Below are 25,426 nucleotides of genomic sequence, written 5' to 3'. Positions count from 1 at the left end.
CACAGTCTGTGGGTTCGAGCCCCGTGTCGGGCACTATGCTGACAGCTCAGAGCCTGGAGCCTGCTTCCGATTCTGTGTCTCCCTCTCTCTCTGCCCCTCCCCTGCTCATGCTCTGTCTCTCTCTGTCTCAAAAATAAATAAAAACATTAAAAAAAATTTTTTTTTAATGCATTTCCATAAAAGAGGTTTGTCAATGTTTCTTTTTGCTTGAATTTTTTTTTTTTTTTTTTTTTTTTTTATAGGATATCAACTGTGATTGAACTCAACGTCTGTTTGGCTGATCATCATGAATCGTGCTTTTAGCAGAAAGAAAGGTAAGTTGTTCACATTTAAAGGACCTGGGGGTCAATTCAATATTACTATGAAAATCATAGTAATGATTTTCTAGTAATAGTATTTACTATTAACTGATGTTAAGGAATCAGTTTTTCCTATTATCAAATCACATGGTTCAGGAATGAGGTTAGAATAGAGTAACACACATCTGCAAACATTGCTAATTAACCTTCTTGGGTTATCACCCTGATGAAAGAGTGGATTTGTTTAATACGTTTAATTCAAAATACACTTATGACAGTGTGTTCTCTGGCAATTTTATTCTCTGGTGTGAAATTGCAAAAAATAAAGTGATCTCAAACTAGTCTTACTAGATAGCATAGCCGTATAATACTAAATTCGCTGGACTTAATAAAAATTTACCATTATTTAATTTTTTAATGTTTATTTATTTTTGAGAAAGAGAGAGAGAGAGACAGAGTGGGAATGGTGGAGGGGCTGAGAGAGGGAGTCACAAAATCCGAAGCAGACTCCAGGCTCTGAGCTGTCAGTATAGAGCCTGATGCTGTGGGGCTCAAACTCACGATCTGTGAGACTGTGATCTGAGCCAAAGTTAGATGCTCCATTGACGGAGTCACCCAGGCACCCCAAATTTACCATGGTTTAAATTCATGCTTCTGCATGTCTGCACATGCTTCACTCACTCTTTATTGAATAACATGTGAGGCTTGATGGTAGGTAAATTGATAACAATGAGGCTAAAATAACTTTGTTATTAATTTGCAGGCAGGGATTTAAAATAAATGTAGTATATCATAATGATCAGCATAGGAATGAAAGAAGCAGCTAGTTAAATGCTGTTTTTTTAAGGGGCAGGAAAACATGGCATTTGACGAATGTTTCATGATGCACTCATAGGAAAAATTGCAAAATTTGATAGTTTTACGTAGTTCAGTGAAGTTAAAATAATGTACCCTTGTCTTTTTGTAAGGAGCTGTCTGCTGCTGGACACAAGGCTCTGCCCTATTTAATATGCTATCAGTGAATTGAGAGAGAATAATTAAATAGTCATACTCAAGTTCATAAGTGATTGAAAGCAGAAATACATAAACTGATGTGGTAGAATTACAGATATGTGGGGCTGAAATGACCAGTTGGGTCATATTCCACACTATATACTTAATAAGATCATGTAAATTGCCAAACGTGGGTCCAGAAAATCGAACACTTTCATTTTTACTTATATACTGTTATTATTTGGAAGATGCACCTTAAATTCTATGTGGGTAAAAAACGACTGAAGAATTAAGTCAACAGCGTGTATGAAAGGTTCTAGTTAATTTTCTAATGTATGAATAATGGACAGTCCAGAACCACGAAGTAGATTGTTCTCTTCCATTCCATGAAGTCTGGCATAGTGTGTTCTCTCTTTAAAGGACTGATTGACACATTGTGTCACACACAGATGAGAAAGGCTGGGGTGACTTCAGGGCTTTCAACCTAGAACAGGAAGTATGGCTGAGAACCCTTGGTGTGGTCTTTCAGTGTTTGGAGGACTGTCATGTGGTCACGGGGCTAAGTTTAATACAGATCATATGAGTACAAATTACAAGGTCATTGATTTAATGCAGGAAAAAATTCCAACCAAGTTGTGCAAACATATCATAGAATTGCTTGAAGTACAAACTTTTTTTTTTGTTTTGGAAGTGAGAAGTGTTCAAACATTTGGCCGTGGTACAGAGGATTGATGTATTCAGTAGGGATGTGAACTTTCAGGCACCTTTCAACCTTGGGAAACTGGGAATTTATTATTTTGATTATTTTTCTGAATAAGGGGAAGGCAAAATAATATTTATTGTGGTCTGCAGCTTGCATCAGATTTAAAACATACACTGGAAGTAAAATAATGTTTCATTTTTAATTCTTTTACTAGTAAAAAAAGAATCTGGAAATAATCCTATGGTACATATAAGTATTTTTAATGAAGTAATAAAAATCTTACATCACAACTCGTCACTTTAATCATATTATCTTTTTTTAAAATTTTTTAAATGTTTATTTATTTTGAGAGAGAGAGACAGAGACAGAGAGACAGAGAGAGAGACAGAGCATGAGGCAGGGTAGAGGCAGAGAGGGAGGAAGACACAGAATCTGAAGCAGGCTCCAGGCTCCAAGCTATCAGCACAGAGCCAGACGTGGGGCTCGAATCCACGAACTGCGAGATCATGACCCAAGCTGAAGTCGGACGCTTAACCGACTGAGCCACCCAGGCACCCCTTTATTGTCTTATTTTTAATGTTTATTTATTTTTGAGAGACAGAGTGCGAGTGAGGGAGGGGCAGGGAGAGAGGGAAACACAGAATCCAAAGCAGCCTTCAGGCTCTGAGCTGTCAGCACAGTGGGCTTGAACCCACGAACTGCGAGATCGTGACCTGAGCCCAAGTCAGACGCTTAACTGACTGAGCACCCAGGCACCCCCATATTATCTTATTTTTAAAAAACATTTCTAGGTGCGCCTGGGTGGCTCAGTCGGTTAAGTGTCCGACTTCGGCTCAGGTCACGATCTATGGTCCGTGAGTTTGAGACCGGCGCCGGGCTCAGAGCCTGGAGCCTGCTTCGAATTTTGTGTCTCCCTCTCTCTCTGACCCTCCCCCGTTCATGCTCTGTCTCTCTCTGTCTCAAAAATAAATAAACGTTAAAAAAAAAAAAGCACTTCTAGACTCTTTTTATTTGCTTACATTTCCTTTTCCCATGGTTTTAAAGTTGAAACTCCCTATTTCTAATTTCTCTTTAGTTGAAGAGGATTTTGGAGTTTTTCACAGAGAAATCCCAAGTAACCAGCAATAGTATATTTGTTTCATTTGACGACAGTGGAAATATAGCCATGGGGAAAACTGGACTGATTTAGAGAATCAGGAAAGAGAAGCATTTGTTCTTTCCTGCTTTGCCTCATTCTCTTTAAAACGTTTCTTTTTTTTTTCCTCCAAGTTTAATGACTAAATTTCCTTATCAGGAAATTACTGATCAATATTTTGCTCTAATTCCAAGTTAGAATTGATACCAGAAGTTCTACCCACTTACTAATCAATTCTGACTCTCACTTAGTGAGGTTGATAAAGGAAGAATTCTTAGAGCCTCTGCTGCTAGTTTCAACCAATAGCACTATTTGGTTGAATTTTAATTTGAGTTGGAAAAATTGAATTTTATGAGAGAAGTCCTACATCTTGACAATCGGGAGCTGTAATTGTACCCCTAGAGAATATATTATTCAGTCATATTTCCAATAACTAACATCAGCACACACTGTATATTCTACTCTAAACAAAGTTTCAATCAGTAAAACCTCATCTCTTCTTTCATAATTGTCCAATTTACTTGGTTATCACATGCAACCTTACTAAATTGTCCTGTACTCAGAAGCCTATGGAAAAGAGATCATCTTAAATTCAAACATATATTTTTTTCTTGTTATCAGCCTTTCCAATTAGTATGTTGTCTGGTATTCTTTGGTTGAATTACCGGTGACTTCACTGATTTTCTTTGTAAATGCTGTCTCTAACGCTACAGATTCTAAAAAAGAGTGAATGTATTAGATTTGCATCATTGTGGACTATTTTGAAGAGATCTATAAAAATTAGTCTAACCTTATAATCATTGATTATTTAATGAATGTATTTGTTCTATAGCTCCTTTCTTATTTTAGCTTTCTCTTTGAGTTTTTACAATCCTATAATAAATTCATTACATCAAAAATGAATAATTTAGTAAGAAAACATAAAGCATTGAATGTGAATGCATGTGATTAAATAATTCAACCAGATACTCTTCATTTTCTTTATCAGTTGACAAACTGATGAGTAGATATAATCATAGCATCGCAGTTAAAATTTAATATTTAAGTATGATTTCCCTTTTTAACCCATTCACATGCAGGCATTCACCCAACACCATTTTGTTTTAAATTTGACATACTAAGGGCACCTAGGTGCCTCAGTCAGTTAAGCTTCCAACTCTTGATTTCGGTTCAGGTCATGATCTGAGCTCAGGGTTCATGAGTTCGAGCCCTGCGTTGTTGGGCTCTGTGCTGACAACGTGGAGCCTGCTTTAGATTCTCTCTCTCCTTTTCTCTCTCTACCCCTCCTCTGCTTACATTCTCTCTCCCAAAATAAATAAATAAACTTAAAAAAATAAATTTGATATACCCAAAGTAGATGCTTTCAATATACTAAGCTCTGTTGATACAGTAATAATGAACTTCCTGCATCATTCTTGATGAGCTCTTAATCTAAGTGCATTTTGAACACAGATTTATTGACCTAGCAGTCAGAGTGGTTTGATACTTGCCAAGTATTTTGAAATGTTGGCATTTTATTTATGTGACTGTTTACTCTTGAGTTAGTGATTACAGTTTAATTTCAAGGAAGGGGGCACATTCCGAAGTGTCTGTGTTCCTGTTTCTGTACCAGTTCCATATATCTAATTGCTCCTATCGGCATAGATAGATAGTGACCGGGAACCATCATCTGTACTCACTCTTCAAGGTCAGTCACATCTAAATGAATTAATATAAAGAGTTTTATTCTGTTAGTTTTTCCTTCTGCCAAAGTATAAATTAGGATGACAGTAAGGATGTGTTTTAGAAATCTTTCAGGTGTTATAAGTATACTGCCTGTACTAGAGGTATGTAATGAACAACCACTAAACCATCATCTCTTGACGATGTGGATGTAGATTTTTTGTCATTGTGACAACTGCGGCTTCTCCACTGGTAATTTAACATTGTGAATATTTTAGTCTGTCATCAGTAACAGCTGGATGTAACTACCCTTTTTCTAGGTCACTGCAATACAAGACTAGAATGGAAGTAGTATCATCAGTTTTCAAATAATAGTAGCTTATAGGAGAAAGCAATTATCCCTCTGCCTCAGGATTGGAATGGACCATTATATTCAGATTTAGACTTTATATACTTCTGAGCAGTGTCATGTATCTTAGAAAAGGAGACATGAGAATAATTGAGTTAAGGGGTTACAAAAAGAAATTAGATTTTTTTTTTTTAAGTTTCCTAAAGGCAGATCTTTGTTTTTATTATCTTGATGTTTTTATTGTTCTGGTGTATAGCATTGTGATTAATTTCTTTTAATATACAAGTGCAATATTGTATCCCAAATCTAAGTACAAATTATTCTTGAATTAATCACTTCACCATTTAGTAGCAGTCATAAAGAGAAAACTGTAATTAAAATGAAAATCCTTATAGGAAATAAAAATTTTCTACATTAATACAATGTCGATATGCTTTTTTGAAGCTTAGAATGTGTTGCTTCTCAACATACTTCACCCATGCACAACTATCACATATCTGCTTCAGTAGTCAGAAATAGCCCTAAGGTGCACCATGAGCTTGGGATTTTATTGATCCCTCATGTTTTGTCTCAGAAGTTCTTGTGAACATTGTACCCCATAAACATGTTTAATTTAAATATACTGCATTATTTTCCAAATGGTATAAAGTAATTGACATTCCGGAAAGATAGGCCTTTTTCTCTTTGTCCTCACAATCCCCCAGTTTGAGAAGAACATATTAAAGATACCAAACTAGTTTCTGTTAATATCATTTTCAAATGTTCTGAATTGAATGTTAAAAATACTTCGTTAGTAATCTATTTCTTTTCAGTACGTACTTATTTACTATTTTTCATGGTGAAATACGTCTTTCATTCTATTCTGTTCATAATATTGATTCTAAATGTTTTAATTCTGTGAGGAGTAAAATACAAAACTCTACTAAAGGAGACAATGGTTTTTGAAGATTGAGAAGTTTTACAACAAACAAATGCAATTTCGAAAATGTAGTCAAATATGATTAGTTTAACATTTTTTTGCTTTTTTTTCACTTATACAGTCCACAAAATATTTTGGAAGATATGTGGAATATGTAAATACAATCCAAAATTGAATGAAAAATATTTTTCTATTTCTAACAATAATACACAATACAAATTATTTTCAATATGTTTTATTCTTTTAGTCACTTTGTTTTTAATATTCTCTTAAACTAATCTAAGGACTATTTGAAAGGTTGAAGATTTATTGATTAGGGAACTTTTAAAAAAACTGTTAACCACGAGAGTATAAAAGGAAATGAGAAAGATATCACATAATCACATAATTGATGTAACTACTTGTAGTCCACTGAGTTGTTACTTTTTAAACCGTCTTTTAAATCAAGCCTATAGCTTATTATGGTCTTTTTATCCCAAGTTTGTATACACTTTCCAGCTACATTGTTTTTATATCTGACTAGTTATTGTTTCTCAATTTAGCAAAGGAATCATGATTTAGAATTGCTCCCACCCATATCACACTCCTTACATATGCTGATGAATGAATATGACACCCTTAGAACATATAATTTAATTTAACACTGTGTGTTCTTCATTGCAGACAAAACATGGATGCATACGCCTGAAGCTTTATCAAAACATTACATTCCCTATAATGCAAAGGTAAAATAGTTTATGTGATATTATTGAATTTATTTTTTGTTATATTATTATTATTAAATTCATGGTCAGTCTTAGAAAGATTGCTTATGCATTGGCATTTCCTAGTAGATGATCCCTGAAAAAAAATTGCATAAATAATTTTGTAATGGATAGTATGGGAAATGATTTTTCTCTACAAATAAGTTAATTCTTTTTTTTCCCTGTCACTCCAAGTAAGGGATTATTATTATTTAAAAAAATTTTTTTAATGTTTATTTTTGAGAGAGAAAGAGAAAGAGAGAGAGACAGAGAGAGCACAAGGGGGAAGGGCAGAGAGAGGGAGACAGAATCTGTAGCAGGCTCCAGGCTCTGAGCTGTCAGCACAGAGCCTGACACGGGGATCGAACCCATGAACGGTGAGATCATGACCTGAGGCAAAGTTGGATGCTTAACTGACTGAGCCACCCAGGTACCCCCAAATATGTGATTATTTTATTTAATTATAAAGAATACTCTTTATAATTTCTGTCAGTCATGTATGTATTTTCTTCACATGATTTTGGCTATCATTGAAATTAATTTGTAATATCATGGCCTATAGGAAATAAAACAACCAACAAATTAGCATCCTTTAAAAGCACTTTAATGTTGAATTACACAGCAGAATATAAAAAACTAACTTGATAATGAGAGAAATGAGCTACAATTTTAATGAATGCAATTATCATTCAAAACAAGAAAGACGAAACTTAAACTATTAAGAAAACAGAAAAAGAGCACATTATTTTACTCTTTTGTTTAGTTTTCTTCATTTTAATAGAGAAATAGAAACAATCTATGCCCCATATCTTCAAAGATTTGATTCATTGTCAATGTTGGAAAAGGGGACAAATAAACGAATGCACTTTGCGAAAATATCTTTACAGATAGGTGTTATTTTAGAAATAGGGAGCACAAAACCTAAAATAAGATTTCAGAGAAATCTGAGTCTAAACTTGTAAGATACAGGAGAGAAAGTTGCATTGGGAACATGCAAGTGGGTCTGACTTAAACAGCTGACTTTTGGACACAGTATGGGGAAAACAGAAAATGATAATGTTATTTTTATAAGGGAACTTAAGGATTTATGGATTAGTAAACTACATATGTATAATGAGAAGAGGTATGAGGAATTATTTTAGGAATAATTTTAGAAAAAACATTTATTGAACAGAAAGTCAATGCTATTTAATAGAGAACCTCTTGAGTGCTGGTCTGAGTCTGAATCACAGGAAGATGCATTACAAGGCCATCTAGAGGCCCGTCCAGAGCGGTTGCTCAGCAGTGAGATTTGTAGAGTACAGCAACTCAATTTTTTCTTGCTGACTTCATAGCAAAGAAATGCTCTAAAATATTTTTGGTGTAAAACTAATATACTTGAAATCATTGCAATGCTTAGGAATTTCTCTGTAATGTTACCCTGAAGATGAATAGCCATGATTTAGTATGAAAAGTTTAGTTAGCTGAATGAGAAAAATTGAGTTAATATTATCTCTCTTCCACAGATGTTTCTCATATTAACTATTGAGAAACTATATGAAAAGTATAGAGAAAAAAATTAATCTTGAAGACCACTATTATTTTAAAATGCATGCTCAATATCTTGATCATACTAGAGTCATATCTTTAAAGTAAAATCACCACGTATTATTTTTTTTATATGTATCTCAGTTTGAAAGACTGGTTTATAAAGCGTTAAAAGATTCTAATTAGAACTACCCTTAAGACACAGCAACAAAGAAAGAAAAAAGAGCAGCTTTACCCAAAGTGTGGCTGAGACCTGGGCACAGAATAAAGGAACTATGACTATTACCAAGAAGAATCAAAGAAATATTTCTCATTGGGTAGTCCTTTGTGTTTCTAATCTCAAACTCAACACTAACTACTTTCTTCTTTGGAAAAGCTGGGGAGAGAAGTCTCAGTTTCCTTGTCACAAGTTTCTCATGAATATGCTTTTGAGGGTTAAAAAAAAAAAAGAAAAAAAAAAAAAGAAAAAAAAAAGAACTACCCTTAACCTTAACTGCAGTATGAACAGTGGAGATCTGCTTGTCTACATGGAAAAATTGCATGTGCTAATTCACAGGTGCATAACAACTATAAGGCATTCCACATGCAGTAGAGGGAGGGGGCAGGAACATCCTTCCAGACTGAGGTCAGTAAATTATAAGAGCAGGTCAATTTTCTCCATTCTAATATGGCCTCTTGAGTAATAATAAATGTCATGTATACCAAGTAGTGTTAAAACTATTTGAAGAACATTATTTTTTTCTACATTCCTTTTTTGTTTTTTTTTGTGGGACATTTAAAATTCATCATTAATATTTATTTTTGAAAATTTTCTGTATTTCTTTAGTATACATGCCATTTGAAAACCAAATCCATGTCCATAGGAAGTACCTTAGCACAACAACAACAACAACAAATGCAGACTCTTGGGGTGCCTGGCTGGCTGGGTTCATAGAGCATGAGACTCTTGATCTCAGGGTTGTGAGTTCAGGCCTCATGTTGGGTACAAAATCTGCTTAAACACACACACAACAAAAAATAGTAATAAAAAAAAGAAACAACAACAACAAAGTAAAATAAATACCAAAGGTTAATAAATATATGAAAAAGATTCTCAATTTCACTTACAATCAAATAAATACTTAAAAAAATACAGACTTTAGAACTCAAAAAAATACAGACTCTAGAATTAGATTGACTTAGTGTATATCCTGAGTCCGACACTTGTTAGCAATCAGTTTTTGGGCAAATAACCTAATCTGTCTGTGTCAACAGTTATTCATGTGGAATAGGGATAATAATAATTTCTCAGTTGAGTTATTATAGACATAAATTATTAGGTAAGTATTTAAAGGATAACTGGAATAAAAGAACTACTTAATAAATGTGGCAATCACTACCTTACCTTTCATTTTTCACAAGACTTAACCAAAATGCCTATTTTATAATAGGTGTTCAATATAGATGTATTTGATGAATTAATGCATAATAACATTTCCAACATAGTTAATTTCAGTGAGCCCTAATACATGTGAGGTACATGATCTCATTTAGTATTTGCCATGATTCAGTATGGTGATTATTAATCTCTACATCAGAGAAAACTTTATACATTATGTAAGAGAAAACTAAGGCTGAAAGATTAAATAATTTGCCTATTGCCAGAAAGCTAGTAAGACAGAGCCAGAGTGGAAAACTGAAGTCAATATGACTTCAAAGATTTGCTGGGGCTTTTTTATTTTTAAAAATTTTTTTAATGTTTATTTGTTTTTGAGAGAGAAAGAGAGAGAGTGTGTGTGAGCAGGGGCAGGGAAGGGGCAGAGAGAGGGAGAGACACAGAACCTGAAGTGGGCTCCAGCTCTGTGCTGTCAGCACAGCCTGACGCGGGGCTTGAACTCAAGAATTGTGAGATCATGACCTGAGCTGAAGTTGGACACTTAACCGACCGAGCCACCCAGGCGCCCAAAGATTTGCGTTTTTTATGTATATAATAACACTTTATTATTCACTCATCTATTACATTGCTGATGTGTATAAGGTGCCATTACTGAAGTCTCACTTGAATATTGGTGAAACTTCAGAGCTATATAACACATCTTATATTCTTATGGATCTTACAGTCATAAGGAAATATACAAAAATAACATAAAAGTCAGATCATGTTCTGTGTCATTCAAATGGCACTTAACAGAAAGTTATAGAGATTCAGAGAGTGGTGTCATTCTTGTTTTATGAAAATGGGAGTGAGGTAGGATTCCCAAGGGTCAAAGCAAGGGTGGAATGACCATTTCACACGGAGATATCTGAAGGAAGATGAGTAGAGTCCATAAGGTCTAAGGCACAAACTAAATATGGCAAAAGTTGGGTTGTGGCATAAAGTACTAATGATGGTAACATGTTTTATCAGTCAAGGTTCCATCTGAGAAACAGAACTACTAGCTTGTACACACGCACACATGCACATGTGTGCGCACACACATTTCTCTCAAGGAATGGGTTATGCCGTTATGAGGCTGGATGGGCAATTTTGAAAAGCATATTGCAGGCCATCAAGAAGCACAGTCTGGAAGTTCTTGGGCAGGACCTGACCTCAGGTGGAATTTCTTTTTTAGGGACACAGCAGTTCTATTCTTAAGGCCTTTAAATTGATTGTATTAAACCCACTCAGATTATCTAAGATGTTCTTCTTTACATAAAGTCAACTGATTATAGATGTTAGTCATATCTACAAAATGACTTATGGCAAAACCTAGATTAGTATTTGACTGAAAACTGGATAATATAAGCTGGCCCAATTGGCATATAGCACTGACCATCACAAGTACTAATGATGGGCAAGGCTAAAAAAATGAAATTGAGAAGGCTTTGCATGGCAGGAGAAGCAGTTTGAGTAGTGAACTAATCAAGTAGGATTTTAGGAAGATAAATCTGTAATGATCTAAAGTTGTTTTGGATCCAGAGCGATAGGAGGACTATCGACTTCTTAGGAAGTTATTTTAATGGTCTAAGTGTGTGATTCTAAATTTATATAGGGTAATAGATAAACATATAGTGGAAAATAAAGATGTGCTAAATATTCTAGGGAGAGAATTGATGCAACAGAGGAATAATTTATATGTGGGAAAAAGAAAAAATATCTATTTTCATCATGGTTCAAAAGGAGAATGATCATACCATTAAAAGAATTCCATCACTACATTCACTTTTGGGATCCACTGGTTACAAATTAATCTGAATAAATTTACCAGAGCTGTTCAAGAATCATAATTCTCCTGGGGAAATAGTAACTTTTACATTTAGGTGTTTTCAGTTTTTTGTTTTTTTGTTTTTTTAATGTTTATTTTTGAGAGAGAGAGGAGACAGAGCATGAGCAGGGGCAGAGAGAGAAAGTGAGACCCAGAATCCAAAGTAGGCTTCAGGCTCCAAGCTGTCAGCACAAAGCTCAATGTGGGGCTCAAACTCACAAACCATGAGATCATGACCTGAGCCAAAGTCAGATGCTTAACCGACTGAGCCACCCAGGTGCCCCTAGGTGTTTTCAGTTTTAAAGTAATAGTTTTCTCCTTTCGTGTTATAATTTCTTTAATTTTTTAAGAACATATATTTGATCACATTCTTTTTCTTTATATAAAATTCTATTTCAAAAATTCGTATTTAATATTCAGAGTACACTTATTTTGGGTCATATGTGGATATAAAATAATAGTTATTTTCAAAAGTATTATTCTGTATAGGGTTCATTAATTTTTTTTTAATGAACAGCAACAGCATTAATAATAGTTCATTGGGAATTCTGCATATTATCCTGTGTACTCTCTAGTCATGTTTTTCAAACTACAGGTTATGCTTTTTTTTATGAAAAAAATTGGGTCGTGAGTTTAATGCATGGGATCATGGGTGGCATGTATTTATTTATTTTTTTTAATTTTTTAATTTTTAAAAAATTTTTTAACGTTTATTTTTGATACAGAGAGAGACAGAGCATGAATGGGGGAGGGACAGAGAGAGGGAGACACAGAATCCGAAACAGGCTCCAGGCTCTGAGCTGCCAGCACAGAGCCCAACGTGAGACTCGAACTCACGGACCGCGAGACCATGACCTGAGCCGAAGTCGGCCGCTCAACCGACTGAGCCACCCAGGCGCCCCAAGGGTGGCATGTATTTAAAAATGAAATAGAGGGGCGCCTGGGTGGCGCAGTCGGTTAAGCGTCCGACTTCAGCCAGGTCACGATCTCGCGGTCCGTGAGTTCGAGCCCCGCGTCAGGCTCTGGGCTGATGGCTCGGAGCCTGGAGCCTGTTTCCGATTCTGTGTCTCCCTCTCTCTCTGCCCCTCCCCCGTTCATGCTCTGTCTCTCTCTGTCCCAAAAATAAATAAAAAACGTTGAAAAAAAAAATTTTTTTAAATGAAATAGAAGAGAAAAAAGATAAGACATTTCTAGAATGCATATGGTAAATATTAATTTGTTCCATAAAATTGTGGTTCATAGTCATAAGAGTATGAAAGCCACTGCCTTCAAACAGTAAGCTGCCTTTGAATGGTACCAAAGTCTTCACCAGATTTAACTCATTCAAATCATAAAATAATAATAGGGGGAACTGCTTAAAAGAGCCACTAAAGGGGCGCCTGGGTGGCTCGGTCGGTTAAGCATCTGACTTCGGCTCAGGTCATGATCTCACGGTCCATGAGTTCGAGCCCCGCGTCGGGCTCTGTGCTGACCGCTCGGAGCCTGGAGCCTGTTTCGGATTCTGTGTCTCCCTCTCTCTCTGCCCCTCCCCTGTTCATGCTCTGTCTCTCTCTGTCTCAAAAATAAATAAACGTTAAAATTAAAAAAAAAAAAAGAGCCATTAAATTTTTAATAAAGATGATACACATGTAAATTTAACCACATGTCCTCATTGAATATAGTATCTTAAAATTATTTCTGAATATGCATATACACATGGTAAAGTGATAGAGAAATAGAGTAAAATGTAATTACAAGTTCCCTGTGCACCCATTCATTCACAATGGCTTATCCATTTGAATGGAGTTCCTAATGCATGCAAGGTCCTGATCTAGAAAAATGGGATTGGATTAGTCAACCAAAGAGATAAAATCCTGCTCTCCTGGGCTTTACATATAATAAGTAAAATAATATTACTTTTTCTGAGAAACACTTGATAACAAAATTATATCTTTATTTCTTAATACATTGATTATTGTATTGATTTGTATTTTTTATGTTATTAATATAGAGTGTTAGTATTATTTATATATTATATGGTGTATATATTAATATATATACTATTTATTTATTTTGTTAGTTAATGTTTATTTTTGAGACAGAGCGTGAGTGGGGAGGGGCAGAGAGAGAGGGAGACACAGAATCTGAAGCAGGCTCCAGGCTCTGAGCTGTCAGCACACAGCCCATCGTGGGACTTGAACTCACAAGCCATGAGATCATTACCTGAGCTGAAGTCGGATGCTTAACTGACTGAGCCACCCAGGTGCCCCTATTAAAATATATATTATGAACACAACATGTTACTTATTCATACAGTATTCTTACTAACTCATACAGTACTGCAATGCAGAAAAATAAAGCAGGATATTGGGGATTGGGAGAAGTGGGAAAGAGGGAGAGGTGGTGCTGTGTTACACAGAATGGTCAGGGACAATCTCTGAGGAGGGCAAATGCCTTAGGGAAATGACAAAGTGAGACATGTGGCCACATGCCAGAAGAGCAGTCTGGACATGGCCAGCATTTGCAAGGTGGGAGCATGCTTGCCTAGTCAAAATCTTATCAGGGGTTGGGGTGGCTGGAATGCAGTAGAATGTGGTGGAAGGATGGGAAGCCCCAAAGGCACATGTGGAGTAGAGCAGGTGGGACAGTGGGTGCCTTGTAGTTCTTGCAGGGCCTTGGAGCCGTTGCCCAGGCAAGGAGAGTGATCGTGGCTTGAAGCTGAGTAGGACCTGAAGGAGGAAGGTGGTGGGCATTGGGGGATATTTTGAAGATAATGCTGATAGGGCCTATAAATGGATTGTGTAAGAGCTTTCTATGTCTGCTATAATTAGAACAGTAAGCAGAAATTTAAAAAAAAATTTTGATCACCCTTAAGGAAGGCCATAGGATTTTCCATTCCTTCCAAATTTTGATGAGACTGCTAAACTGTCTTTTCTGTAAAGGTGAAATACTGGAAAACTTTTACTTTAACAAACTTAATATTCTGTTGATGTGAAGTGATCATTTTTCAAATGAAGAATTATGATGCTTCATAAAAGAACACTTATTTATTAAAAGTTTTCTAAAGAGTTAGCATACCAGTTTGCACTATTTTTGAGTAGAGAGCCAGCATTCCTTCATTGTCTGTTTGCTGTGTTCCAAGTTTTAAAAGTGAGTGAATCCAGGGGCACCTGGTGGCTTAGTTGGTTAAGCGTCCGGCTTTGGCTCAGGTCACTGTCTCATGGTTCATGAGTTCGAGCCCTGCGTTGGGCTCTGTGCTGACAGCTCATAACCTGGATCCTACATTGGATTCTGTGTTTCCCTCTCTCGCTGCCCTCCCTCACTCACGCTCGGTCTCTCTCTTAAAAAAAAAAAAAATAATTAGAAAACAAATTTAAGAGTGAGTGAATCCAAAACAAACGGGAACGGGACTTTGACCTTAAAAACCTATGACTTCCCATGGGGAGAAAGAACAGGCACCAGAAACAAACAAACAAAAAAAAAGTTGGAAGAAAACTAAATAGATTATGACCAACAAGATAAAATATGAATGTCAAAGAGAAGTTTGAAGTGAAAGACGATGTTATATATCAATGATTTCTAGAGGTATCAGAGTTTCATATGTGAAACATGCAGTTTGCCATTAGGTGTGTTTGGTAAGAGAGAAGGCTTCACTGAGCTGTGACCCCCAGTATCTTCCTGACGAAGTGAGTTGTTGGTTTTCTGCCAGTCTTTCTCAGTCTCACAACCTAATCTTCCTTAACATTTATAACCTGTAGGCTCTTATTTGGCTTCCAAAAAGAAACAAAAAAAAACCCCAGCAAAGAACAGCAACAATAACAACAAAACCCATGAAAAGCAGATGCAATCTCAGGATAGTAAGTGGTTAGAACTTGAGTATTCTGACCCTCAGTAGTTGAAATCCCCATCTTAGCCACTTATAGTTGGAACTTCTAACAAACCTCTTAATAGTAATTGATATAGACAAATCAGAACCTAGATTTGTGGCATGTTCATATGTCCCCAACAATAGCAAGGCTGTACCCCAACAACTCCACTGATGTTATCAGAATTAAGATAAAAATTTTTTAATGTTTATTTATTTTTGAGAGGGAGACAGAGACAGAGAGAGAGAGAGACAGAGTGTGAGTGGGGTAGGGAGAGAGAGACAGAGACAGAGACAGAGACAGAATCTGAAGCAGGCTTCAGGCTCTGAGCTGTCAGCACAAATCCTGACGCAGAGCTCGAACCCAGGAACCACGAGATCCTGACCTGAGCTGAAGTCAGATGTTAAACTGACTGGGCCACCCAGGCACCCCTGATGTTATCAGAATTTTATCAGAATAACTACATAATTGCTGCATCCTATTGCAGTGATTGGAGCAGCACTTCTCAAACTATCCGGGTTCAAATTTCAGCTCTCTCAGTTAATATCTGAATTATGTGACTTTTCTCAAGTTTTCCCATTTGTAAAATAGGATTAATAATTGTACCTACTTCATTGGACTGTTAGAAGGTTTAAATGAGTTAATAAATTAAAAACCTCTTCAATCAGGGGCGCCTGGGTGGTTCAATTGGTTAAGCAAATGGCTACGGCCTAGGTCATGATCTTGCTGTTTCCGAGTTCAAGCCCCGTGTCAGGCTCTGTGCTGACAGCTCAGAGCCTGGAGCCTGCTTCCCATTCTGTGTGTCCTTCTCTCTCTGCCCCTCCCCTGCTCATGCTCTCTCTCTCAAAAATAAACTCTAAAAACAAAAAAAATTTAAAAACCTCTTCAATCAAGGTCTCGTATATCAAAAGCTTATTATTAGTAGCATTATAGACAGTGTTCTGTGAAGTCTGGAATTGCACTAGTTATTATCTCTTGAAAATTATTTAGTGTTTGCATTATTGCCTGAAAAACAGAACAAGGTTCTTAGAATACATGTCAGGTTATGTTTTCTGTTCACATCAGAATCAGAAACAATGAGATTAGCCCATGTACCTGCAGTGGCCAGCTTGAGAATTTCAGTGGGGAAGGAATAGCTTTTCCTGCAAGCATGACAGGAGACTGCTGACCTTGTAGGTTTATATACCAGAGAAGGTTTTGATTGTTAAAGAAAGATACCATTGTAATCATACTTTCCTATTACCTTGAGTTTTCAGCAACTGCATTCTGGAGCAAGATGTTAATGCAAAGATCATCTTGGTCTTAAAATCAAATACAGAAATATAAGGAAGTCCATGCATACCTTATAAAACTGTTGTGGAGTTTTACAAGTAAAAAGTTAATGAAGAGAGACAATTGCAACATTATGTGGCCTAATGACTCATGGTACAGAAAGGCTTTAATGTAACTAAATCATTTTACTAATGACTTCTCAAATTATTTTTTGTGAATATATGATAAATTACCCTTCAGTGAAATGTTAATATCGGTTTATGACTTAATAGAAGAAAATCTGGGTCTCAGAAATAAGTACTGCAGTGTCAGAAACAATGGAAATAAGCAGAGAAAACATTCAAATTGAACCCTGTGGAATCATTGAAAGTTGGGTAAAAGATACATCCCTATAATTGATGAGATGCATTTCCAAAGCATCCAAAATGGTTTAGAATTCCAAATTCATGAGATTCCTTAGAGCAGCTTTATAGTAGCAGTAAACACAAGCATTTGCCAATTTTGCTGGTTGTAGATACCAGGGGGAATGTAAAAAAATATATATATATCAAAGCCCATAAGAGCTTAACTGCATTCCATGTAATTCATTTCATTTGTTCAAAAATGAATTTTAGTTAATCTCAAAGCATAGGAGCCATTTTTAAAAAAAGAAATTTTATATAGAGCCTTTCAAAAAAGTTTTCTTAGACATTAGAACTGTTTTTTCATAATGCTAGTATGTATAACATATTCATTCCAAACATTTCGAAACTGTAGTATGAGCATAAAAATTGAACATTAACCATCATTCTTTCCAATTAAAAAAGTGATATCTGCTATATCAAATATATTGGAAATAATTCTGCATCTGTACTATTTGGAAATGTCCCTTTATGTACCACAGCAACACTGGCACATACTAAAAAAAGAAATTAGAGAGCTATAGTATGTTATTTTCCCATTGCTTGCTTCAGAATGGTAAGCTTAAAAGTTTTCATGCTAAACAATGTGAAAACAAATAAGAATATAGTAATGATGGGAAATTTGCTGAATTATGGCTTTATAGTTGGTGCGTGCTTATAGAATACAAGAATAAATGGAAAAAGAGAAATGGCAGTAAGCACCTATCATTACTTAATATCTCAATTCTTGAGATGAACTTATAAAATGAATTTAATTTCTGGAAAGCATATGTTTGTTTTAAAAGAGCATATGCTTAGTTGCGTGTGTGTGTGTGTGTGTGTGTGTGTGTGTGTGTGTTTCCTAAAGTTTTCCCGGGTAACTGAAATAGTTATTTTTTTAAAATTTTTATTTATTCATTACTACTTTTTTATTGATGTATATATTGACACCTACATTATGTCAGTTTCAGGTATACAACATACTTATTAGATGTATGGTATATGGTAAAATGGTTACCACAAAAAGTCTAGTAAACATAATTTTGAAGGTAATCATCATTGTATACTTTACATATGAGAATTCTCTTTAAAATGTTGTATAGCTTCTAGAAATTACTCAGTAGAAATTAAAAAATCCAGGGGCACCTGGGTGGCTCAGTTGATTAAGCATCTGACTTCGGCTCAGGTCATGATCTCACGGTTTGTGAGTTCGAGCCCCACATAGGACTCTGTGCTGTCAGGGTGGATCCTGTCTCCCTCCCTCTCTCCCCCTCTCCTGTGCATGTTCTCTCCCTTTCTCTCTGTCTCAAAAATAAATAAATCTTAAAAAAAATAATAATCCCTTCATCTTTATTCTCATTTCTCATAGGTCCTTCAAAAAATGCTCACCTCTTTACTAATTTTCCTATATTTAGCATATGCTTATTTTAGTTACCAAAACTGCTATTGAAATCAACTTGATAAAAGGATTTTTTTTTTTTTTTACATTTTCAAACATTTTACCCCCAAATTACAAAATTCCCTATTGGCCCAGACCTTTAAATATTCCAAGCTTCAGAATGCTGCCACTTGATTCCTTTGAGACCAAGTGAGACTTTTCCTTCTTCACAAACATTCTTTGCCTATGAACAAACTTTGTTGTGATTTCATATAGTGCCAAACATATCCATGTAGAAATATGAAATAAATGATAAATGTATCGAGCATTCGGAAAATTTCCCATATATAACAAGGTGGTCTCCAGTTGAAGAAGTATTTAAAGATAAATAACATCTTAGGCAATATTTATCCAGGGACTATGTTAACAATAATATCATTAAGCAAAGCAGAATGAGAGAAATAAAATACTTTGCAAAAACTTACACTTTGTGGCCTCTCTGTTATGGAGGTAAATACGTAGACTTTATTTAGTCTGCTTTAGCTCACATCTCTGCCAAATTGCTGACTGGTTTTAAATGATGTCCAAAGGGTCAATTAACACACAAAGCCACATAGACAAACCAATTTCACAATGAACACATATAAAGGGAAGACATGTATACACATTCTATTTTGTCTTTGGAATCATTCATCTGCTTCCTAAGTAGGTTATCTCTTTCAAATTGGGAATCATATTTTGCAAAGGAAAGAAAAATGGACATAGACTAGTAGATTTTATTTCTAGACTGAATTTTCCTACTATCTTGCTGTGTAAGCTTGAGCCTCACATTATTTTATCAAGAAGATGATGGAATTAGAAGACTCACGAAGTCCTTTTCAACACTAAAAGTCAATGAATCTGTTATACATAAAATGTCTTTTATTTTTTAAGAAAAAGATACTGTAGTCCATTGTGAAATGTAAGGAATAATTAATATGGAGTTTTTAGTTTCTTTTTTTTTTTTAATGTTTATTTAGAGAGAAGAAGAAAGCCAGGGAGGGGTAGAGAGAGAGTAGGGCAGAGGATCTGGATCAAGTTATTTATATTTAAACATCAAATCAGCATTATTAGCGGATATATGTTTGCATTTCAAATATTGATTGGAAAGATGTTAACTGGAAGCAAGTTGCCTCCAGAATTCTTTGTCATTTGTTTCTGGTATTGTGAGATAAGAAAAGTAGCCAATTCCCTTCAGAGACAAGAGTCTCTTCTGAAGACAAAGGCAAAATTCCAGCTGACAGTGTCCTTACATTTTAGGAGATGTTCAGAGGAAGTGTCCATCTTTCGTCTCTTAAGAAATAGGTACATACATATATTTAAAACAACCTGAAGTCATTTTTGTCTTTTCTAATCTTATGAACTATGGGAAACTTCATCTCCATAACAATTATGCATATTTTTACATTTAAGAATGGTCTGCTGTTGTGTGCCTGTTTCTTCAGTTTCCAAGAAAGTGTTTGTTATCTTCTCTTTTCTCTTCCTGCTGGAATAAGCAGTTCCTTTTTCTGAACCTTTAAAATTCATATTCAAGAAAGTACAAGTGGAGTCCAGTCTCAGTCTTTGTGGTAGATAGTACTGGAACATCTTCTGTCTCTGTAACTCGCATAGTTTGATTGCAAAGCAGTAAAAAGAAAGGCCATCGAGAGCTAAAGATCTGATGTAATTTATGCAACCATAGTCTTCCAAAAGATGTATCTCAGAATATAGAGAATACAGATAAAACTTGGAAGAAGCACTTGTTCACGCTATAGGTCTGCACTGTATTATTTGCTAAGAATAATAACTTTATTATTTCGTCAACATGATAAATGCTGATTATTAAAAATTAAGCAGTGCAGAAAAGCACAGAAGTATAGAAATCAACCCAATGCTCAAAATCATCTCAGGCAGAAACAACCTAGTGTTTACCAGAAGTCCAGGTAATCTGGATGCTCTCTGAATAAATACAAATGCAGGAATAGATGTATGGATTTAAAAAATAACATTCAGCAGTATATAAACAACTCTATACTAGTAACTTTCTGTGCACTTCACATCTGTCATCTCATTTAATCTTCACAAATGCCCAATGAGATTAGGTCTATTAATATCCCCCATTTAACAGCAAAATTGTAACATTAAACTGGAAATGGTCAAATAGTTAAGGAGAATGAGTCTGGGAATGAGCCAGATAGTCCTATCCAAATAGATAGTTTGGAAGAATAAACTTTATAAGGAGGAAATTATAGGGGTTCCTGGGGGACTCCTTCAGTTAAGTATCTGACTTCGGCTCAGGGCATGATCATGGTTCATGAATTCAGCCCTGCGTCGGTTTCCGTGCTGACAGCTCGAAGCCTGCTTGGGATTCTCCCTCTCTTCTTCTCCCTCTCTCTCTGCCTTTCCCCCATTCTCTCTCTCTCTCTCTCTCTCTCTCTCTCAAAAATAAATAAATAAACTAAAAAAAAAAATAAAAAAGAAATATTGTAACATGCATGCTATTTTACAATAAAAAACATTGAACTTTACTTGAATTTAACAAACCAAAAAATAAAATTTAAGTGAATTCAAGGAGTTACTAAATTTCAGAAACGTTTATCTTAGCCAAAAGGGATATTAGTTCCTGAAAGATTGTTCTAAGGTTAAAGGAAGACATTTATGAAAGTCATTAGCTGTTTGGCATCCTTATGTTTTTCCTTAATAGCGCATTTCAGTTTTTGATAGCATGTATGTATGAATGATGAAGTAGGTAGCCTACTTACATTCCTCCTTAGAGTGTGCTCCACTTCCCAGGTTTTGTTGCTTATTTCAATTCTACTTGCCAGGATTCGCAACATTTATATTTTGTTCTGAAACTATAATTCCCTTAGTAGTTTAGATGTAATTATATATTGAAATGGATTCAGATCACCAACACTTCACCTACCATTTCTTCTGTTTCTCAGTTCTTTATTTGATTTTGGTTTTCCTCTTCAAAAAAATTTTTTAAAAAAAAAGACTCAATAGGGCACCTGGGTGGCTCAGTCGGTTAGGCGTCTGACTTCAGCTCTGGTCATGATCTCACAGCTCTTGGGTTCGAGCCCCATGTCAGGATCTGTGCTGACAGCTCAGAGCCTGGAGCCTGCTTCAGATTCTGTGTCTCCCTCTCTCTCTGCCCCTCCCCAAATTGCGCCCTCTCTCAAAAATAAACAAACATTAAAAAAATTGTTTAAAAGACTCAATAACTTCAGTATTTTGTGTGCTGTTTCATATTTGAGAATGTCTGCTTATCATCTTAGATCTTCCTTTCCCTAAGAGCACTAGTCCTTGTCACACAGTCTTCCCTCATTCCCATGTAGAGAAAGGCTCTGAATCCACCTCACTTTCTCCCTTGAAGTTGTCTTACTTTTTTTGCATAGTTGTCTGAGACTTGATTCTTTATCATTACATTTTAATAACATAACATATGGGCCAAACTTAAGTCTCAGTGAATACCTCTAATGCCTTTCAGAAAATGAAGTCCTCAGTTCTGCTGTGAAGGTTGCCTGGGAGGAGAAGTGAACAGAAAATGAGGCCTCTGTTCCTCAAAATGTAACAACAAACTCAATTACTCAAAGAAATACATACAGCGATTAAGGACTATTATTCATACAACAGAACCAACAGTTTGGGATCTGGGAGAGCTGTGTGCGGGAATCAAAAGAGCATTGGGCTTTGGAGTCTCAGAACTGAGTTGAAAGCAGGCTCTACAACTTAGTGGCAAGCCTAGTATTTCACTGTTTTCACAGCTACAAAATGCAAATGATAGGTTCCTTATAAAGTTTTTATGACAGTTAAACAAGATAACATCGGTACAGTGCCTGGCACATGGTTAGCACTCACTGTTAGTGTTACCGTGTCTTTCAGTTATACCTAGGCTTAATAAAGATTTGCTGGGGCATCTGGGTGGCTCAGTAGATTAAGCCTTGGACTCAGTTTCAGCTCAAGTCATGCTCTCACCGTTCGGTTCGTGAGATTAAGCCCTGAATCCAGTTCTGTGCTGACAGCGTGGAGCCTCTCTCTCTCCCTCTCTCTCTGCCCCTCCCCTATGCTCTCTGTCGCTCAAAACAAATAAATAAACATTAAAAAATTGATATAACATTGTTTTTATGGAAAAAAGTTTCGAACAACCAACTTACAGATTGGTGTTTTTAGAATGCAGCACATCCGTTAGTAGATTAGACCCTGATTCTTTCTTTGCATATGTGAATAACACAACTGTTCCAAGATTCATTGTTAGGAAATCATAGAATCAAGTTGCACAATCTTCCTCTCTACCTGTGCCTTGTCTCTCACCATTCGTGAGTTATTCTATCACAGATAAAATCTGCCTGAGAGACAAGGCAGCAATGGTTAATTACTTCCTAGGAGATTTAGAGTCAGAAGGCATAAATCACTCTATCCCAGACTCTGCAGGTTCAGATAAGAAATGGTACCTCGGGCAGCAAGCAAGCAATGAAGGGCCTTGATTTTCCTTCACTTGATCCCCAGTTATAATCCTAAATAATTAAAGACAGATCTCTAGCTCCATCAGGTTTTGCATTTATTTCTGAGGATTACCACACCACACCACTTACTTACTTACATGTCTGTTTTTATTGCTTATTAGAATGGTATTGCTCCAGACTTGTTCACACAAACATTTGCCGAGATGACGGAATAAAAACAAAGCAAGTCTTGCAAGCAGAGAACTATTTCCATTTGCAAATATTCAGACTAAATAATGTGCGACAGGAACTGCTGGGGAAAATGAGTGAGATTGAATATACTCAAGCATTTTCAGGAGAAACATGTCAATAAATTTAAGTTTTAAAAAGTATGTAGAAAGAGTGAGGAAACAGCAGCTAAATGATTTAAGAAATTAGAATTCTACAGATGACTTTGTATGTTTGCGTGTGAGCATGACAATAGTAGGTTAAAGTAGGAAATCAGTTATTATAATCAATGTATTATCTATTCTTTTTGGAAAAGTAAATAAGGCACAGAAAAATTTTATAGTAGAGATGTAGAGACCACAGATCTATAAGCATTGTGTAAACTCGCACAACTTTAGCTCAGACTTTTATAATGAATTAATGAATGAATGTTACTTTTTACATTTATTTAGTAAATTTCATGAATAATATCTTTCTATATGTTTTCCAGTGTAGTAAAACTTGCGAGTGATGGAAACACACATGACATTGTAGTAAATGATTCAAACGACAGCGCACTAATTAGCCAAGTGAGTACAGGAGCTCATTCAATAGTTACCAACATAAAATGGAAATCTTTGTAGTTAAAAACAAAGTTAATGGACTATTACAAATTTAAATGATTTTGTTGTTAGTTTCAGCATCAATCACTATGGTGAGATGATGTGTAGAACTGTATCCATATTGAGTTTCACTGTAGGGCATAAATTAACAATCTTTTTTTTAAATCTAATTCCAAGATGCAAGTTTGTAATTCCAGAATAGCTGATCAACAAAAGACATGAATGCTTACTTTAGAGCTGTTTATAGACTGCTTCAGCCTCCTTCTTTTTAGCATGTACTAGGTGCCAGACTCCAGGTGTTTAAAATGCCTCCCCCACAGTTTTATAGAAGAGTCTCCAAGGATTATACAATGTTGAATGATTGGAGGAACACACAAGACCCCTTGGGTCTCATGAATGTCTTTACTCATCATGTAAGGCTCTAATAAAGGTAGTGAAAATGTTACAGCAAGAGAAAGAATACACACAAAAACATCAGGAGCCCAAGAAGCTTCCAGCACAGCTCTCTAGGACCCTTTTTTAGCCGCACAAAACTCATCTCCAGATTATGAACCACCAACATATGTGGAAGGAATTTTGGCTTCAAAAGACCTTGTTCTTATATTGGCCAAAAATAAGTATGAGATTTCTACACATCCCAGAGACATGCATACAGGTGGCCCCCTATCTTACACACTGTGATACCTTGAGTTACACCGAGGATCATCCATGGGAAGGGTGACGATGGATTGTTTTAATGGAGACCAAGAACCAGTGGAAATGATTTTCGTGATTAAGGTGAGGTGGCCTTTAGTGTCATGCATGTACAGCATCCCAGAGACATCCTCGAAAAATGGCCCATTTTACAAAGTCCAAGGGTTCAGTATGGCTGGAGTGTAGACTATAAGTAGATAAAGAATCATGAGGATTGTATTCCTGGGTGACAGGTGTGACAGGTTGACGGACTTGAACTTGAACTAGGGGATAATGAGGTACCAGTTTAGGAACACTTAGGTTGGAGATATCCGAGAAATAATTAAAAGACCAGAATACAGAGCACAGTGTTTTGAGACCACTCAGTACGCACTAAACAACTAAAAGACTAATACTGTGATCTTGCATTTTAAAAGTTCTAATAATTTCAGCAAGAAGCCTATTATAAATAGGACAACAAACAGACAAAAAAATTGTTTTGAAATCTGTCTCATGCTGTGAACTTATGTTAGAACAAACTACTGTTTTCAGGTTTCAACACCTTCAAAGGAAAGTATTTCTCAGTTAACAAAGGCACTTTCAGAAGGCCAGGTGAAAGCTGGCTTCCTGTGGAGAAGTTGGCCTTCCCAGTTTCATTATGGCTTCTTTCCACCATATGGAGTCAGACATTCCCTTCTTTCTGTTCCATTTTCTCTTTTATCCAACCGTTTTAACTGACTTCTAAAATAGCAATTAATTGAGGTTAAGTTTATGTGTGTGTACACAAATCTGCATAATTTACACACATGTATAAAACACACATTAAAGTATACACATATAGGAACTCTGCATGCACAACATCTAGCAGATCAAATGACAAATGGTGCCAGCGTATCAATCTGGCTCTCTTCATGTTGGCATAGTGTCTTTAAAAGAAGCTATTTCTTGAAACCTGAAAAAACACAAGACTACATTTTTTTTCTTTTGAGTGATGAGCCAGTTTCTTTCAAGTACTAAATAACAAGGATCATC

General features: G+C 35.8%; 1 protein-coding gene across 3 annotated transcripts in view; it reads left to right on the top strand.

Moving 5' to 3' along the window:
* GULP1 (GULP PTB domain containing engulfment adaptor 1) overlaps positions 1 to 25,426 on the top strand; it is a 269,420-nt gene that overhangs the window by 167,213 nt on the left and 76,781 nt on the right. For all 3 annotated transcript variants that reach the window (XM_049615355.1, XM_049615357.1, XM_049615356.1), the window contains 2 exons: positions 243 to 314; positions 6,724 to 6,785. In XM_049615355.1, the coding sequence (XP_049471312.1) occupies positions 287 to 314; positions 6,724 to 6,785 (90 nt within the window). In that variant the 5' untranslated portion in view covers positions 243 to 286. The remainder of the gene's footprint in view (positions 1 to 242; positions 315 to 6,723; positions 6,786 to 25,426) is intronic.

This window comes from Panthera uncia (assembly GCF_023721935.1).
Source record: "Panthera uncia isolate 11264 chromosome C1 unlocalized genomic scaffold, Puncia_PCG_1.0 HiC_scaffold_3, whole genome shotgun sequence".
Lineage (NCBI taxonomy): Eukaryota > Metazoa > Chordata > Mammalia > Carnivora > Felidae > Panthera > Panthera uncia.
Note: the sequence above shows the minus strand (reverse complement) of the source record. Positions and strands in the feature narration are given on the sequence as shown.